This window comes from Acipenser ruthenus, chromosome 24, assembly GCF_902713425.1.
Source record: "Acipenser ruthenus chromosome 24, fAciRut3.2 maternal haplotype, whole genome shotgun sequence".
NCBI classification, from domain to species: Eukaryota; Metazoa; Chordata; class Actinopteri; order Acipenseriformes; family Acipenseridae; genus Acipenser; species Acipenser ruthenus.
The window spans coordinates 25,410,983-25,430,310 of NC_081212.1; the positions used below are offsets into that span (position 1 = coordinate 25,410,983).

The following is a 19,328-nucleotide window of genomic DNA, read 5'->3' on the forward strand; positions in this document are numbered from 1 at the left end:
ATACTAATAAACTCTCAGTTTTTTGCAAATGCCAAGTGCTGCTGTGATATCATGTATATTTGCACACAGAGACCAGACTATGCATAATTACCAAACACCCTACCTCAGGGGCCAGAGCTACAGTCAAGTCTGTCTTGGCTCTCAAACCTGTGATATAATCACTGAACCAAAAGACTAAACATAAGCACACAGGAAGAATGCACCTACAAATTAATTTGAAGTATAAACACCACTGCCACCTGCTGGACATTCAATACCATGCACTAAAATTCATGAAAAATACTCTTGGATAGTGAAATCCAATCCAACTCAATAGAGGATAACAAAAAAACTGTACCTGCTTTTTACAAATCTCACACATCTACTGTATAATATTAACGCAGATTCATAAATATTTTTAACTTCAACAAAGCAATGTTTTGTCTGATACCTAATGTATTAAATCCAGTTATATTTTTAAATCTAATTAAAATATGTATCCTTTATGATGTAACAATGTTAATACTAAAGTCAGAAAGGTTAGGTAGTTAAATGCTATTAGGATCCAATGAAATGAATTGTTCATATTTGCGCAGGTCACAGAGTTTGAAGTCTTTGAGATTTAGCACTGTTTAATCAGGCACTGCGTTACATCCACATTGCAGCATTAACATAAACACTCGAAAAACATGGTGATTTGTTGTGTTTACACACACATGGGAAATGTGTGTACTGCTGGCTGCAATGTGCAGTTGTAGTGTGTTTATTTATTTGAAATAAAACATGTTTGTCAGACCCAGTACAGCACGTAAGTACTGTACTGACACATAAGAACTTGCGAAAGAATCTGGAAAAAGAGCGCCCTCTGCTGTAAATAATAACCCACAACAAGCAGTGTTTTCAATTTCTGCATATGTGTAAGTGCCGGTGTAACACATAACATACGATTAACATAAGGTGCAATTAATTCTGCCACCCATTGTGTGGTTTTCAAAAACATTTCATAAAAAGAAAACATTCCAACCTCCAGAAGACGTTGCTGCTTTTATACAGATGGTTTAAGGAAGTGTTTAATAACGTCTAACAGAAAAGCCTACAATTTGAAGGGTAAAGTAGTTAACAGTATGTTGTGGATATGGGATTCAGCTATGTACTGTATACATGCAAAACTATTGGGGCTGGCCAAGAAATTGAAATGAACTGCAACTGAAGTCTGCAAGTAAAACCCCAAGAATCCATCTATAACATTAAACGTGCAGTCATACATTCTGAATTCAAAGTATTACTCCTTTCTTCTGCAATGGTTGCTCTGCAGTAGCCGGCCAGTTTAACTTGACATGGGGTCCTGAACCCTCCTGGAACCATATCCTGCCTTCACTGAAGAACGGAGATGAGTGACATGAGCTGACTGCAGCTTTCATTAATACGGAGGCATAGTTTATTAAACGGGAGATCAACCAATTGTGTTTTTTAGTATTGGTAATTACCAGTAATAATACACCGACATAAGATCTAACGCCAAAAACCCGTGTTTATTTAACCAGGCTATAAAACAAACTTGAGCCTTCACTGCTCTCTGTGCCTCGAGGTCACGTAAACAGAATTAGTCATGTTATGAAATGGGGAGTCACTTCTGGAGCAGGTTGCAGTAAAGAGCACACAATGTCTCGGATAATTTGAAGCAGGTGTGCCCTCTTTCCTATAATACTGTACAGAGAATGCGAGTGTAATGAGTTTCTCATGTGTGCAGCGGCTCACCTTCTTAATGAATATTTATTTTGCTAAACTCAGTGATCATTAAAAAATAAAGCGAAGACGATGATTTGAGCTATATGGAGGAAGTTAGATGAAAATCAAAACTGAAATACCTATAATTGCATATAGGATAAATAGTCATGAATGTGTCCATATGTGGTAAAAGTGCAGTCTCTTTCAAGGTGTTATATTGAGAGGCTCAATGTATTAATAAATAAACACATAAATATATACAGTTCCATAACAATGGACTGTTTTTCTAAACTTTTTTTTTTTTACCAGAATCATCTATTCAGCAATTTACCCAAACTTCCAAATGTCACTGAGCTTAAACTTGAATGTTGAATGTGTTTCAAAAAACCACCGTCTTCTAATGAAGATTCATGTTTCTTCATTATGATCCATGTGCTGCAGAGAATATACAGTTAGACAAGGACTAAGTACTTCAGAATTTAGAAAGCATTACAGTTGCCCTGGTTTGCCATGTTTATTAATATGCTTTACCATAACTCACTATTCTTTACAATGCTTACCTCTGCTTTACCATGCTTTCACTGTGCTTTATTACACGTTGCTGTGCTTTAACTATGGTCAGCTATGGAGTCTACAGTATACCTGCTAACACAGAAGAGGGTGTCCTTGTCTTGCTGCTTACATTCCTGTCAAAGTTCTGATAGAATCATAACAGAGCTCTTTAAGAACACAGGCTTTCTGACTGGTCATCACCAGCACTCTGTTTTTAAATCACCCTTAACAATCAGTGTGACATTCTGTTTTCAGGTCAGGTCCACTGGGGAGAATATTATACTACCAGCCAAAAAGTCTAGAAACATCAAGCAAAAGCTGAAGTTAATCTGTTTCATTGCAGCATACTATACACATCTTTTTAACACCAATCTGATTTAAATTATGTTGATTCTGCCAACATTACTGGTATTGCTTGGGAGGGAGTTCCAAAGACAGGGAGCATTACAGCTAACGGCCCTTGCCCCTTCTAATTTTAGATGACTTTTAGGATGACCTATGGAAATAGTGTGTGTGTCGGGGGGGGGGGGGGGGGGGGGGGGGGGGGGGCAGGGGGCAACCTTCATTGTGAATACTGCTTATACATTGATTAAGGCATGAACCGTATCTGTAGTTGGAAATCCATAACAGGTACACACCTGCATAACCCTTGACCCTCCTAGTGGGTTTCAGCAGGACAGAGACGTTCTGTTAGAAATAAGTATGCTCTTGAGTCACCATTAAATCCACATAGAGTTGCATGGGACCTGTGGAAGTATTGAGCATTTGAAGAAAACAGCCATTGATACAGTAAGGTGGTCTCATGCACTGTTCTCTGTTTTTTTGTTTTTTTTTTCAAGTGGAAAAGGGTCCCAGACAAACAAAAACTGTAAAAAAAACTATCTGCATGTTTGAGAAGGAATGCACATAACAAAATACCATATAGAAATTATTTTTAAAAAATTAAGAGAAAGTAAACAAACTGGATGTGTGATGGATCAGCGCTCATAGAGAAATATATCAATTAAATATATATTTTTAGACGACAAGGAATGTGTTGTAAAATTGAACAACAAATCGACCGTTTAAAAGCGAAAGGAATTGTATTGTGGATTGGCAATATAAAAATAGATGTATTACTACTCTCTGACCTTTTCGGATAGGTAGTGATCGCTTGATCTTGCCCTTTAATTGTCAATGCGCTCCATCAGTTGTGAAGTCATGTGACATCACTATTTTTACTCGTACGAGCCGTTTCTCACCAGCTGGTTCAGAGGGGGGAGTGGAGTCTGTGTTACTGTGAGAGGGGTTTAAAATAAATAAATATTATTGTCTCTGTTTAGGAAACTAAAAACGTACTGCTTCAAATTGTATGCGTTTTGGAATTTTTAATACAAACATTTTATTTCGTGTGTGTGTTGTTAGTGTTTTTAATTAGGTGCCGGTAGCTGTTATTTTTGACAATTTGTAGGAATTCGGTGAGGCAGCAAGGCTTCTGCTTAAGAAATTACATAAATGATGTGATCATTATTTTTAAAAAAATCAATTTAAAGACTGTGTGGGGGGAGATAACCGATATACATAATTAAGTACCCTTCCTTGCGTAAACGAGCTCGTATTTTTGGCAGGATAATCGCTTGGTTTTCCAATGGCTTCCATGCCTACCTCGACTCCGGCCAGCTCAGGCCGGAGCACTCGGAGGAGCACCGGCGTTGGCGTGTCCCCGGCAGGATCCGGCTCCAGCCCGACTCGCCTGAGCCGCCTCCAGGAGAAGGAAGAACTGAGGCAGCTGAATGACCGCCTGGCGAATTACATTGAGCGAGTCCGCTCGCTAGAGACGGACAAAGCATCTCTGCAGCTCCTACTGGAGGATCGAGAGCAGTCCTCGTCCCGGGAGATGGGAAAGATCCGGCTGCTCTATGAAACAGAGCTCGCCGACGCGAGGAAACTGCTGGACAACACGGCTAACGAGAGGGCTAGGCTTCAACTTCAGTTTAGCAAAGTCACAGAGGACCACCGACAACTACAGATAAGGTACACGTTAAATAGGCCAGTAAAGTTCGTCCTTCATCAGGGCTTGATTTATTTTTGTTCACTGTACAACAGGTGCACATGGCTAGGATGATCATTGCATTTTAAATTGTAGAAAGAAATGCAGGCCTCGATAATGTAACAGTATTGTACTACATGTTTATATTTATTTAGATACAATTCAACTAACTTTTTTTTTTTTTCCTACGTGAAAGCCGAATTGGGTCACACGATGAACAAAATATGCCTTTAGCTACTGCAACGCTTATAAAAAAAGTATTGTTTTTACTGTAACAGTATATTTATGATATACTATTTTTTAACAAAATATCTGAGGCCTTAGTAAAAGGTACAGATTCAAGAACTGGGTCAGTACCCGCGTGGGGTTTTATTGTAAGCCATATTCTGTAGATAAAGGTTCAGACCACCACCCTTGTGCATGTGCAGCAAAAAGCTACTTAAAATATCCAGGAAGATTCTATTTTGGTGAAATGCTGTTTATACATGGTCAACTGTTTCATGTTCTACTGATTCACGTCCCCTATTTTAAATAGGGGACTGTGGGGCCACAGGCCATGTGAGTTGTTCCTTGGAATTGAAATCCCCACTGCTAAACGCATTTGGGTCTCCGTGAATAAATGAGAATATGTGTCCTATTTCTGGGTCAGGCTCCTTATCTGTGATTTTAAATTATACCTTATTGGTCCTGAGTAACAACTACTAACAATAAACGATGTGGTTCTGATCGCTTCAGTGCATTTGATGATGGGTTCATTTGAACTGGTATTCCAATATTACTGGCCTTTTTTGTTTCAAAGTGACCATTGCCAAAAGCCTTTTCTTTATGGCTGTCCAGGACCTATTTTTGGGACACATTTAGGCAAGGCTGGTATGTTAAGTAGCTGTAGATATTTGGCAGTGGTACCGGAGTTATCTACTACAGCAAGATAAGCATTTTATGCATTGAACTACTCTCCAATAACCCACACCAATGATGCTTGCAAGAGTACAACATGCCTCTCTTTAATATTACAGAATTCAAAATTACAACATGTTGCCAAGTAGGCTATGGGGTCTAGATTTCAAACTGAAAGTGCAGGTCTGTCTTTATACAGTAGCGTATTTCATTGGTGCTGTAAAGCTAGTCAGTACTGTTCTCCTGGTGGTCAGCACCACAGGTTAGTGAGGCTTATGTTCCATTCTAAAGTGGGTCACATTCTGCAGTCTTTGTTTGCCTGTGGTTATGGAGGCTTTTCCTTTTATAATGCAATCTACTGTACATCTGTGCTACAGTAGCAATTCAAAGGGGCACAATGATGAAAACTAGTTTTAAAGATTATAGAACAAATGCTAGGCTAGTACTTAATTGTGTGGCAGGCAACACAAATAACTGCAATGTCAACTTGAAATATTTCTTAATATAGGCTACCAGTCCTCCATTGGGCTAGGACATGTTATAATATAATATAGGCTACCAGTCCTCCATTGGGCTAGGACATGTTATAATATAATATAGGTGTGTGATATATATTTATATTATATATATATATATATATATATTATTTTTTAGAATTCACATTCAGATATCTTTCTCTGTAAAGATCCCTTGATGTGCCTTATCTCATTTTCAATGGGATCCTGGCGCGGTGATGAAGGAGTTTCAGTGGATTGCACAAAACATTCTGTGCATTTCGTGGTTTCATTTATGTTGAAACTAGCTATTTTTATTGAGTTTGTTAAACAGAGTTCCAGGCTTTACCAATGGGTCTTTGTTTTCAGGTACAATAAAAAGGAGACTGACTTGGCTGCTGCTGTGGGCCGCTTGAGAAATCTTGAAGCTCTACTGAACTCCAAAGAGGCAGAATTGGCAAATTTACTGGCTGAAAACAGGCGTTTAGAAAGTGAACTTTTTGAACTCAAGGCTCAGACTGCCAATGTAAGATTCGCTCTTTTTTTTTTTTAAATCTATTTATCCGTGTTTGGTGTAAAATAAAGTGCTTCACTGTTAATGTTTGATCATTTTCCATTTCGTTTTTTTTTAATTTATTTGTTTAATATAGAATAAGCACTTTGACAAAGCAATGCTGTAAGATTTTACTGTGATCAGGTTCCGATTGATAAATAGAACCAGTTTTCTGAGTAACTAGTTAAACAGGAAAGCTTAAAGTATTTATAATCCCATGCATTACTTATTGTTGTTAAAAAAAGATCCCTGACTTTTGTATTGTGTTTTTACAGCTTGAATCTGTGTTACATGATGTTAAGAAACAGCTCCACGATGAAATGCTGCAAAGAGTTGACCTTGAAAATCAAATGCAGACACTACGGGAACAAATGGAGTTTCAGAAACACATCGGTGAAGAAGTATGTAGAAGGCAATGTTTTGACCCTTTGTATTTTGAATATTATACCATCCACTGCAGTCTTCTTAGACTCTTTGTAAAGTTCCCCGTAGCCTTTGAAGACGGTGCCTTTTAAAAGTGATTTGTTTCTTTTAGTATGTCTAAATTAAGCCTTCTTCAATGTTTAGTGGATCATTTGGTTTAAAATAAGGACAATAAAGCAGTATACTGTATCTTCATGAAAATGTTGTTACACAGCGCTCGCAATAATCTTTTTAGGAACTCAGGGAAACCAAAAGTCGTCTTGAAACTAGACTGGTTGAGATTGACTCTGGTCGGCAGAAGGAGTTTGACAGCAAGTTTTTCGAGGCCATGCAACAGCTCAGAAGGGAACATGAAGGCCAAATCCAGCAGTATAAGGAGGAGCTAGAAAGAAACTTTATTGCCAAGGTAACACTTCTCAGACTCCCAACAGACTTCTAAAAAACTGTACCATCAACCGCCACATTTGCAAATTAAATCTTTAATTTGCAAATAGTTTATAGTAGTTATAGTTTGCTTTTTGACCTCGACATTAAAAAAAAAAAAAAAAAAATTCAGATATTAAAAACATAGAATTGGTGATTTGTCAATAGGACCTACCTGTGATTTTAAATCAATTAACAATTGAATCATAGACTAACAAGTGCATTAAGAATACAATAGTTTAGAAACCATTTTAAAATCAAAGAGCAGAAGTGTATTCTAACATTGGCCAAAGGAAATGCGTAGGTGTAAATCACTTTCTTTGTTGATATGGTGATAGACCACAGCCATTCTTCTTGTATGACCCTTTTCATATTGTTCACTGTGATGCAGTTTAGGATGAAACAGCAGATCAATAGAGGATTGTTAGAGCAGCAATGTACAGGTATCCAAAAGAACGCAGGGCAAAACGTGGTAGAAGGGAGAGTGATAGAGGTGGTAGCAAACCAGATGGAAAACGTGGATGCTCTTACAAAGGTACTGAAACATGTAAAGTCATGTAGTGTCAGAGGGCTTATGAACTACAGTGTTTAGATAGAAGCCTTCCCGAATGCAAATACATCACAAGGATGTCCTCTTCAGTAGTTTCTGCAATAGAAAAGGGTTGGTAGCGTAAAGCACAGTAACAGAAATGAGTTTCCACGGTAGTCTGTGAAATACACATCTCATTGTGAAGGCTCGTGTTGATGTTGGTCTAAATAAATATACAAATGTTGCACATATGTAGAATCATCAGTTTTAAATTAATGAATAACCTGGACACATTATGGCATCAGAGAATGTTTTGGTTACAGCAGAATGTTCATCCCAAGAGGTTCCAAGTTTGTGGAATGTACCACTGTTCTAGGAAACTTTGTTAAATCAGTTCATACTTTTTAAACTTCATTCCACTATATTATTTGCAACTTTATGTTCAGCAGTTTAAACGGTCCTTCTAGTTGTAGACTTCGCTGTCTGCTGTTCCTCATCACTGCTGCTGTTTGTGGTTTTAGCTGGAGAATGCACAGCATGCTGCTGCCAAGAACAGTGATTTTGCCAGCTCTGCCAGGGAGGAGCTAATGGGGTCGAAAATGAGGCTTGAAACCTTGTCCTCTCAGCTCGGCCACTATCAGGAACAGGTAATGTAATCCTATTCTTTTTTTTTTTTTAAAGCCAGCGACGGTCTCTAAATACCCTGCCATATTCTTTCTTTTTTCCCTTTTCTACTTGTCCACAGTATACAAAATCTTGCACCATTTCTGGATCTGTTCTTTAGTTTAGTTGCAATACCCTTTTGGGTGCCCTAGATGGCAAGCTTGATCCATTTAATAACTGCTTGCGCAGAGAATGTTCAAGCTAAGATGCACAATATACTAATCTTCTTTTAAAGTGCGTATTATACTATTTACATTTCGATATAAGTATTACTGCTTAAAGAACTTTCAACCTGGGGCAATGTTGTTCTTGTTTTTTTTTTTGTTGTTTTTTTTGTAATGATCCTCAGTGCTCATAAGAATCTTAGAACAAAACATGCAGGGGTCTATTTTAATGCTCCAAACAGCATGAGCATAGGGCAGTGGTATTAAGAGACACTATTGTGTGCGTCATTAAAGTATTCAAATGAACTGTGTAATCTAATGTATTAATTTTAAATTCCTGGTTTGACTGATTGCTGCAAGGTGGTCAGCTGTTCTCAGATACTCAACTAGACCCATGTATACAGTAGTTACTGATATGCTTGTTCCTAGAATGTTGCCTTGGAGACCAAACTAAGGGAAGCTGAGGATGCACTGGACCGGGAGAGAGAGATAAGCCATCGACGCCTAACTGAGAAAGACAGAGAAATGACTGAAATGAGACGGCAAATGCAGACCCAGCTGGAAGAATATGAGCATCTTCTGGATGTGAAACTGGCTTTAGACATGGAGATCAATGCTTACAGGAAAATGCTGGAAGGAGAAGAACAGAGGTATGATGTACTGCAACAATAGTTGTCCAATTCATTTGAAGTAATTAAGTATTATAGTTGTGGATATTTATTGAAAATGTGTTTTTATGTGCACTTGAGCTCACAGCACACATGGTGTTTTTTGTATGTATGGATGTTTGTTTCTCAGGAAGCTTGTAACTTTATTGATCGATTTAAAAACCTGTATGTCGCCTTTTACGCTGTTATTTTGCAGCACCCAGGCGTAATCATATTAGAAAACATTAACAATTATAAGAATCTGAAAGTGTGAGGCAGGCATTTTAAACAATATCCATACTGTTTTTGTTGTGACTGTGCCCATAAGCATCCCAAGAAATGGAAAATGTATACTACTGATACTAATATTACAACCAGAAATATCTGCAAAATAATTCACAGGGGTTGAGGTGGGACAGTTAAGAGCCAAACTTTTTGTAGCGTATTTACATTCCGGAACAACCCTGTTAAAGATATTTTTCATTTCATCTCTGTTCCTCGCAGATTGACCACCAGTAAACATTCCGCGTGTTGTCACCTTTTCCTGAGATACAGTATTAGTGTTGCAGGCTGGTTGTATTTCCATGTTTTAAATGACCCTGTTCTGCTGTGTTACAGACTGAACCTGTCCCCAAGCCCAGCACAGCGAACTGCTGTGTCTCGTACCTGGAAGCTGCGTGGGAAGAAAAGGAAACTTGTAGAGACACAGAGTGAAGCCCCCAGGTACAAAATATCCCAGCATTCCTCCTCCAGCGGGCCTGTTTCTGTTGATGAGCTAGACTTGGAAGGGAACTTTGTCAAGCTTAGAAACAACTCTGAGGAGGTAGGTAGGTTTTAAAGTAACTGTTTTTCATGATCTAATATCATCAGTGTGTGAGTCTGTAGAACATGTAGGGACAGATTTGCATTAAGGGCCACTTTTTAAAAGTATTATTATTATTATTTTTGCAGGACCAGCCTTTAGGTGGGTGGATGCTAAAAAGAAACCTTCTGTCCGTGTCAGATGTTGTATATAAATTTCCTTCAAGGTTTGTGCTTCGAAGTGGACAGACGGTCACTGTAAGTAATATTGGTAACTGGAGAAAATGCTTTATTCTGTAACTTAGTGAAGCCAGTCTAACTTCTGTTGTTGTTATTAATAATAAAAACATTTGCAGTTACAGTACTGGACTATGCTTTTCAGTATCATTGCCTTAAAAGCTCTACAGAGCTACTATATGACTTCACTTGATGTTGAAATTGAGTACTCTGGGGTTTCGTTTGTCACTGTCATTTATGATTTTATGAACTGCTTTTGTTAGCTGTGATGAAAAATTAAATACAAGGCTTTTAAGACCACAGGCCAACACACAATATTATGACTTCTATTTTTTTTCTCTTCAGATTTGGGCATCAAACACTGGGGTTAGTCCTAATCCTCCCAGTGATTTAGTCTGGAAGAGTGAAACTACCTGGGGTACAGGGGATAATATAAGGATTGTCCTCATGAACAGCAATAAAGAGGTAGCGTAGAAATGAGAGATGTTTTACACTTTCATTTTCTCTTTGGATCTTTGTAATGAATAAGCTCTGGGTAGAGCGTGTCCTGAAGCAAATCGGTCTCTCTGCTTATCCTGGCCTCTCTTTCTTTTTGAATATGCCTGCAAAGGTTCTGTTAATGTTGTGATGTAGACGGGGCTAGAGTTGAACGCAGGTGAAGGTCTAATGCATAGACGCACTGTGCTATCCAGTCCCCAATAACAATGGCTCTATCTGTTACCTTTTTGTTTTCTGGTGGCAGGAGATTGCAGAGCGAACCCTGGTGCGAATCCTGAGAGAGGCAGAGGGTGAATCTGAGGAGGAGGAATATGATGAAGAGGATGTTACTGGAAGTGAGGTACACTTACGACGACAGGTAATATCGGACTCTATCCACTGTAGCATTTTGGGCAGAACAAGTATTAAAATAACAATTTACATTTATAGAGAGCATGTTCTTGCCAAGGCAAAAATAGAGAAATTGTTTTAATGTTTTTCTTAAATCTTATTCTTTATTTTTAATGCAATGCCAAAATAAATTTATAAGGAGAGAGCGAGAGCTGTTAAGTGCTTGTTATTCAGCAGGCATTATTTATAGAAGCTGTGTCAGGTAAAGTTCAAAACCTCTTGTGTGTGCAAAGACTCGATTTAGACCACATGCAAACCTTGGGTGTCCATTTTGCAGAACATAACATTTTGAACAGGATTATCACTTCTGCCTGTAATGTACATGCAGTACTTTTCCATGGTTTAGATAGAAAGAGACGCAACTTAATGTTTTTTTTTTATCATTTGCCTGGTATCTTAGCCAAAAAGAAGAAAAAAGAAATGTTGTTCCATCTCATGATTTGCCTCTGGTTGTATGAACCAACAAATTAGGTGAGGCAATGAGGGCAGTCCTGTGTGCTTCCCCCTCTCCCGTGCTTGCTCAGCTTTTTATACTGACCGGCTTGCCACGTCCTGGTTATTTGCTTGCTGTTTCTACTGCTGAAAGCCTTTAAGATATGTAATATTAATGCACTGCCCAAGCAAGAACACGTATTATAATTCCCTGGTAAAGTTGCAAGATACATCATCTGCTACATAGTAAGTTAAATTTGCCTTGTACTATTTATGCAAAAGATCAGCGACCCTTGGATACAGACCCAGCTGAGACGTTGTCTGTATCACTCGTCTGTCGGATGGGGACCCACCGTAAATTAGATGCTGCATCTTGTTTAAGATGCCCTTCACTAAGTATTTGATTGAATTCTCAAAGCTGAACATTTGGGGGCGGTAGGTTTTTTCTGTGTTCCTTGGTGTATATTGCATTAACATTCTAGTTGTGGCTTCCCCTGCACTCACAACCCTCATTAGGGAAAGGTACTTTCCTTGTACATACACATCCATGTTTTGCATGGTAAATATAATTTGTAGCTTATGCATGGAAAACAGCTGTCTCGCTCCCAATATAATTGTATATGTGCTGTACGTTAATGGGAATGGCTTAGCAAACATGTTCTATAACCCCACTGTATTCACATGCATCAGTATGAATATTTTTTGTGAATGAATCTTGAATCTGTTTTGCAGGGTCTTCATAGAGCTGATGATCCCAGCTGTTCTGTTATGTAGCAGATCTTGGAATCCCAATGAGAAGCCGTTACTTTTCAGTGTGTTTTTTTTTTTTTTTTTTTTAATGAATTGGAATGTAAAGATGCTGTTATTGGAGTTGCACTTGTTTGTTTTGTTTTATATGGAAACTGGTATTTTTCTGTTGGGTATTCTTTGGGGGTGGGGGGGAGGAATGAGGACTGGACTGGTTGCAACACAATGAAATTGTTTGATTATTCAGTTTCTCTCACCTCAGAAGGTGCCTTTTCTTAACTGGCTATTAGAGATCTTCCATGAAGGTTAAAAATTTAAGGGAAGAACTGGACCAGTCATAAAAACACATGGCTCTCTTTTAATCCCAATACGTCAGAGGAAGCACATTGTATCCAGCGGGTAAGAACGTTGTGTTAAATCTGATTAAAATACACGTCATGGTGTGCCTGTGCAGTAGCTCAACACATTAGTGTGTGACTGGGCTAATCTGCTGCATCCTCTAAGATTTCATTTAAATAGCAACTTAACCTGGTTAGGTGGGCATGCAAATGGAACAGAGATTCGTCAGGTCTTGGTTGAAAACGGCAGCTTTCTCTCTTCTCCACAATGGGACCATGGATTCATTGCCCCAGGGGCGTTGCAGCACTAAAGCTATGTATTGTTTGGGAGTAGTATTGGTAGAAACTACACTGTAGCCTTACAGCTTAACTTATACCTACTGTTTCCAACAGAGGTCCCTGTAGAGCATTCTTAGAAGGGATAGGGGGACTAACTATGAAGTAAAAATAAGGTCTCATGAAGAAAGTATGTCTGGATTTCCATGTAATAGCTTGTGCTGTAATTTGGCAACTGAAAAAAAAACTGGAAAAAAATTCATAAATCTTCATCAGCACAGGTGTTTTGAAAGAAAAAAAAGTGTGTGATTTCCCTGCTTCTACAGTATTCGTTACATTTTCATGGTGCTATGACATTTGGTTTAATTATTATGTCTGTTAAAATTGAGGTATTGGGTTATTAGATTTAGTATAGCTTTGCATTATTGCACACTATTTCACATCTTGCTGGCTTTAAAGGAAATATAATTTTAATGCTCAACTGCAAGAAGTGTTTTTTGAGATGTACAGTATATTTCCATTGAGCCTCTTAATTGCACAGTCTGCTGCTGAGCTTCACAATCTTCCAGTGTGAGTGTAGGTTATTGTTGAATCGCACAGTTAGCACTTTCACAAATGACTCTATCAAACAGGTGAAAATCCTAACCCTTTTTATTTTGTCTTTAAGCCAAAGAAGAATATGTCCGTTTTTATACACTGATGTAAATTAAAATATGTAACACAGCTATTTATTGGATCAGTGTGTAACCTGCAGTTCAAATTTCTGTCACTGGGTAAAGTGTATGTGTTTATTAAAACCTTTTTTTGACGAGTTCTTCTCCAAATGTTTTGGTAGTTTGGAATATTATTTTGCCAGTATGTTACTGTTGGATGCTATTTAGATAAATTATTAATTACCAATACAAATTGTAATAATTTTCAAAGCACACTGAATGTAATTTGTGCCTGCATAGATTTCTTGCACAGTTCATAAGATCCTTTTTTTTACCCCCATTATTTGAGTTGAAATGCTAGATATATGTTTGTTGTTTTTTTCTGGTGTACAAAACTTGTAGGACACTGAATATGATGTAACTGCAAGTCATTTATTGTGAAGTCATATATACCACAGCGAGTTAATGGCCTTATTGTAAATGGCATTATCTTGTGTCACAAATATATTGCTTCATTTTGGTCCCTTTAGCACTGCAATTACACTGGCTGCACCTACACATTTAAATTGCATCAGTTGTGTGGGAATGCTGAAAATGTGAAAGTTAAGGAAAATGGAGACGTGATACTGTCGGCACGCAGACGCTCTACTCTAACGTTGAATATTGCCTTTGTGTGGGAAATCCCATACGTGTCTTCGGTCATTTGATCATTAAACTTGCATACTGTACCAAAATATAGACATTATTTTGTATTACTTTAAATAAAGCCTTTTTTTATTGAAGAAAATACATTGTCCGGGTTCTGTACTTCTTGATTTGTTGAAATGCCTAAATGTAAAATGTGCTTTTAACTACAGATTTCTCAAACCCACTGGTATCTGGAATAAAATGTAGCATTTTGAGTCACCTCTCATGGCCTGCCAAGTATTACATGGTATGTTTGGTTAGTGAGTGAGTGGCCAGCACTCTTATTACAGTACAAGCCTGACACTAATATCTTTTTGATGATTCCAATTAAATGGGATGATATTCAGATTCTGTCTCCTCCACCTCCAAAAAAATGAGTTATCAGATCCCCATAATAACTGAACAGTTACAGATAATTGTCAAGGGTTGCACCAAAAATCAGCAGCTTTGAATGATCTCAATTGCACAACCAAGCACTACTCGCTTATTTTTTTTAATTTTTCAACTTCTTTTCATGACATTCCATAATATGGTTTTAAGTCTCCCCAGCTGACTGCTTTTATATCTAAAATTTCCAAGGTCTTTGATGTGAATGTTTTGAAATGTAAGAAAACAATATAATTCAGAAGATAACAAAACTGGAAGCTTCCAAACTTTTAAAAATAATAATAATAATAATAATGACAAATAATTACAGTTCCGTGTTTTCAGAATTGAGCAGACTGGAGTGGAACACACAGAGAGTTCCAATTCTGTAAATTCTCCCTGGAGAGAAAAACAGATCCCGCTAAACCACGGTCTCCTTCGTTTTGTCTTTGCTTGAGTTTTCAACAAGGAGCGGGTGTTGCTGACTGCAGGGTAATATTGCTGGTTGTGGAATTAGGAGCCGAACATTTTGATTGGTCTTTTTCCACTTACTGAAGAGATGAATGTGATAGCGTAGAGAGACCTGTCCAAAATTTAAAAAAAGAACAAATGACATGGGCTTAGCTCTATTGTGTACTACATTAATCAAATATGTAGGATCATTGATTTGTATGAAATAAGTAGTATGCATCCTAGTTCACAGTTCTTTCAATAGGGGCCGACTTTGAAAATGTTTTAACATGAAGCAATAAACAGTGTTTTAAAATATAAGTGAGCTGCATAATTACTATACTTACAATTGTCCAGAACAGGTAGATGGTGAATAGTGCAAGAGTCAGAACGATAAGTCCAATAGCTTCCATACTGTTGCTGTAGTAAAGGTCCATTGCCCCTTGGACACAGAGCCAGCCTGAGAGACTTGCTAATGGAGTTATGAACATCAAGCAGATGGCATCTCCACACAGTGTTCTTCTCTGGTGCAGCATAGCCGGACTCTCCAGCCACTGAAAAGTGAAAAAAATTAGTTTTAAACTTTTTTTCATTTGGGGCTTAGTTACGTTAACATCTCGTTTTGTTAATGAAATGTTAGACTATGTTATACAGATGGTGTGTAACTTGCAAATAGAGAATCAAACCCTTAAAATGTGCCTCGTGATATGGCCAGTGTAAATAATGTTTTTATGTGTTCTCTTTTTCTTAGCGTTATTGTAACATGCAATGAAATACAGGGATAATCCATGATTCCATGCCCAGTACAGTGGAAAGACAAACAATTCTATAATCCTTTTTTGAGGGCAAGTGGGGTTACAGATCAACAATACATTGGAGTTCTGCAATTTACATGAATCCATTTGTTTGACTCTACTTCAACTGTGTCTCTTTGTTTTGGGCGACATTATAATGCTGGCTCCAGTAAATAAAAGAGAAAACAGTACAGGGCAGCGTAGGATCCCCAAGCTCCCTACATCTAGTTCCCCATCACATATAATTCCTAACCCTATCACGTTTAAGACATACAGACGGTCACGTTGTAATTGTTTTCCCACTTCTTTTACCTCACTGAGTGGCTTTGGCAGGCGTTCCATGGCAAATTCAAAGCGACACAGTTCACAGTGACTTGTGTTTGAGGCTGTCAGCCAGTGCTCCAAACAACTCCTGTGCACCATCGCCAGACTACCAGAGCACTCGCATGGAGACAGGAGATCCCCATTGTTACTGCCTTCGTGGCAAATCCTACAGAAGGGCTCCTCATTGCAAAGACTTGAGAAAGAAGAAAAAAAAAAAAGCATGAGCGGAAATTTCAGCCTGTGTTCAGATTTCCTAACCACATTAGCACTAGCTGAAGGGCATGTGAAAACCCTGTACTGACTCACAGTAGAGGGACATCCCACCTTCGTATAGCACATTGATGGTTAAATGTTTTTTTGTTTTTTTGTCCTTAGAACAATATTAAGGTTGTTTCATTAGTTTTTTTAATTCAACATATAATTGAACAATCCAAATACACAGGATGTAAAGAACCTGGTTTGTTGGTTTTATCTGCTTTTACAAGTGTATCTCACCAACCTATATGTGCTGAGGCTTGTAACAGCTGACTGGATAGGAGTTCCACAGTCTGGTACTTCCTGCACACAGTGAGCCGATTGCACGTCCTCCGAAGATGCAGCTGAGGGTATTTCCTGCACGGCCGTGCCCACTGTTGGAAGTCTGCTTGACAAAACACCATGAGTTTCCTCAGTGTCCATGGTAGCTACACAGGGTGCCATCCATTCCCTTTATTCAAAAACCATCAGCATGATCATCCTAAAATACAGAGTGTATTCCTGCGTATTGGAGGAAACAAAGATAAGACTGTAGTAAATGTACTCTTCTCTGTGGTAGCTTGGTTGCTGGCCATTGATATCCATGGAAACGATTCATTTTGTAATCTTTTTATCCTGGTGATTAATGTCACTTGGTAGAGCTGTCGTATTTTTAGGTTAAGAGTATGTGTGCTGTACATTTTACGCTGCCGGTCTTGCTGTCGCAGGTTTTGGCTTGCTTAAAGACACACTAGTGTGCCATGTTGTTTGTTGATGGTGTGACACTGCAGGCCCACTGCAGGCTTGGCTGAGTCCATCAAACTCATTTCACTTGTAACCCAAGCTGGGTTGAGTTCCGGGCCTCCAGAGATGAAAGACAGGGCAGTCAAGTGAACTAGTGAATTACCCTGCTGTGACACCTCAGAATAACACATCTCTAACATATAAACCAGCACGGAAGAGAAAACCATGCTGAACCAGGCTTTACACAAAATAAACTCCCCATCACACCTACAACACTGATTAAAAACATGCACTGAAACACCAGTCTACTCAACTACCTGTTTCATTTAGTTTCACATCAGCTCTTTGAATTGTTAGGGATGATAACTTCTCTGTCACTTCACTGTAAAGATGTATACTTTAGATAGAAACTGAATGACAGGCCTCTTTTTACACACACAGTGGTATAACAACACATATTTAAAAATGTGTTACTTAAAGCAAATATAAATACATACTAAAATTGACAAAATGCAATGTATATTGAGTACTGTATACTGTGCTGTATTAGCACAATAGAAGCATAAAAACAATTGTATGAGAAATAAGTGAATATAATAGGCAAAATAATAGGTTACTTTGCAAAATTCTAATAAATTACCATACTACATGCAGGAATAAAGAACTGAAAAATGAATGACATATTGAAACAGCTTAGTTATTTCTACCCAAATCCAGTTTTCCAAATGTGTCTGTCCTCTAGATCATCACAGTTGAATTAAAATATTTTAAACCCAGCAACTATTAAACAACGTGCATTAAAATAACTTTAAATTTTAGTAAGTAAATAAATATCCTTATTAGATGGTTTAAAAAAAAATACAGTCCAGTTCTAAAAATATGTACTATGCTTGAGATGAAAATGTGACTATTATTATTATTATTATTATTATTATTATTATTATTATTATTATTATTATTTATTTCTTAGCAGACGCCCTTATCCAGGGAGACTTACAATCGTAAGCAAATTAGGGCAAAACAGCGTGCACATAAAAGTTTATTTAAAACCTTACCATAAAGACGACTGCAGGAAGGTTGTATAGCCATGGTTAAAAAAATGATCCGCAAAAGCCCCAGAAAAAGTGGAGTCCTCCTCATACAGTAATAAGGGCTTGTTTCAGAAGGCACACTCAGCAGACTCTTTCTGTCTGTGCTCACACTAAAGATTAGCGAGCGGCTCAAGGTCGGTGTGAGAATAGAGGAGGATTAGTTTGCAAAGTAGGCACAGACAAGACAAATGGAAATCCTTTTCACATCACTGCAAATTACACCAAGGGCACCTACTGTCTAAAGCACAATAATCCAGTTAGACGTTGCTATTGCAGGATCTCAGTTTGCCAGACGTTATGGTAATTTGTGGCTATTATTACAGGTTGACGGATCTTATTCCGAGACTGACTGGAGTGGCTAGTCAGTTTCTAAAATCTCCACCTTTTTTTATTCCACCTCGCCTGACATTGGAGATATATTATCGTTCTTTAGTTTTTTATTTTGATTGCTGTATATACTGTATTTATAATACCAGAAGCTGTCATGGCAGAAACAGTGTTAAAGTGCATATATACTGTACTGTACTGTACACAGAAAGAACAGAACAACTCTGTCTGACATTAATAACATCTGCTGATACTAAAAATATGACAAAACTGATAAGAACTGGATTCTCCATTTATAAAAGCCTTAACAATTAAAACTAATAATTCATATATATATATATATATATATATATATATATATATATATATATATATATATATATATATATATATATATATATATATATATATAACAATGCCAAAGTGCCTTTGGTATCATACTATGGATATTGAATTAGAGTACCCTTTCTAAGTTCTAGGACTAGGACTAGGTTGCATTCTAATGCATGCTATACTTAATTTTCAACGTTTAAATTTCAATGCAGAAATCTTTAAAGCAAAAACTGTTTAGGATTGTATTTCTTTATTAGCTGTACACACTGACAATAGTGAAGTGTAATACCAAGTGCTATTGCCCACCTGTTACTGAAAGCTGAAAACTATCAGTAATCGGATTTATTACTTTCAAGGGCAAGGTGCCACAACTACTGGAAAGAACACGAATTTTACAAAACCACTCAGATTACTTTTGCAGTAAATTGTAGTGACATTCACCACTGGGTTCAGCACTGAAGTTTTTGTAGATAAAGAATACAGACTGTATTTCAGATTTCTTGAATTTCAGTTGCACGGCTTTCA

The 19,328-nt window shown here is 37.7% G+C and overlaps 2 protein-coding genes across 6 annotated transcripts; one reads left to right on the forward strand and one right to left on the reverse strand.

The window, feature by feature from the left end:
• Positions 1-3,427: 3,427 nt before the first annotated feature.
• On the forward strand, positions 3,428-14,240 carry LOC117429913 (lamin-L(III)-like). Of its 5 annotated transcripts, XM_034049863.3 has the most exons (12): positions 3,429-4,272; positions 6,049-6,205; positions 6,508-6,633; positions 6,891-7,061; positions 8,129-8,254; positions 8,864-9,084; positions 9,700-9,904; positions 10,033-10,140; positions 10,465-10,584; positions 10,862-10,975; positions 11,408-11,478; positions 12,172-14,240. In XM_034049863.3, exons 1-11 carry the CDS (start codon positions 3,887-3,889, stop codon positions 11,444-11,446), a joined length of 1,773 nt encoding a protein of 590 aa, XP_033905754.3. In that variant the 5' UTR covers positions 3,429-3,886; the 3' UTR covers positions 11,447-11,478; positions 12,172-14,240. The 5 variants fall into 5 exon arrangements, 4 of the variants coding, with proteins under 4 accessions (XP_033905754.3, XP_058854916.1, XP_033905752.3 ...); XR_004548442.3 differs by having other exon boundaries at positions 3,428-4,272; positions 10,862-11,478; XM_058998933.1 differs by having other exon boundaries at positions 11,408-14,240.
• On the reverse strand, positions 13,823-18,270 carry LOC117427667 (E3 ubiquitin-protein ligase MARCHF3-like). The gene is made up of 5 exons (XM_034045852.3): positions 18,108-18,270; positions 16,574-16,830; positions 16,063-16,267; positions 15,304-15,510; positions 13,823-15,089 (listed from the first exon to the last, which is right to left on the reverse strand). The coding sequence occupies exons 2-5, from the start codon at positions 16,771-16,773 to the stop codon at positions 14,928-14,930; spliced, it is 774 nt and encodes a 257-aa protein (XP_033901743.3). The 5' UTR covers positions 16,774-16,830; positions 18,108-18,270; the 3' UTR covers positions 13,823-14,927.
• Positions 18,271-19,328: the final 1,058 nt, after the last annotated feature.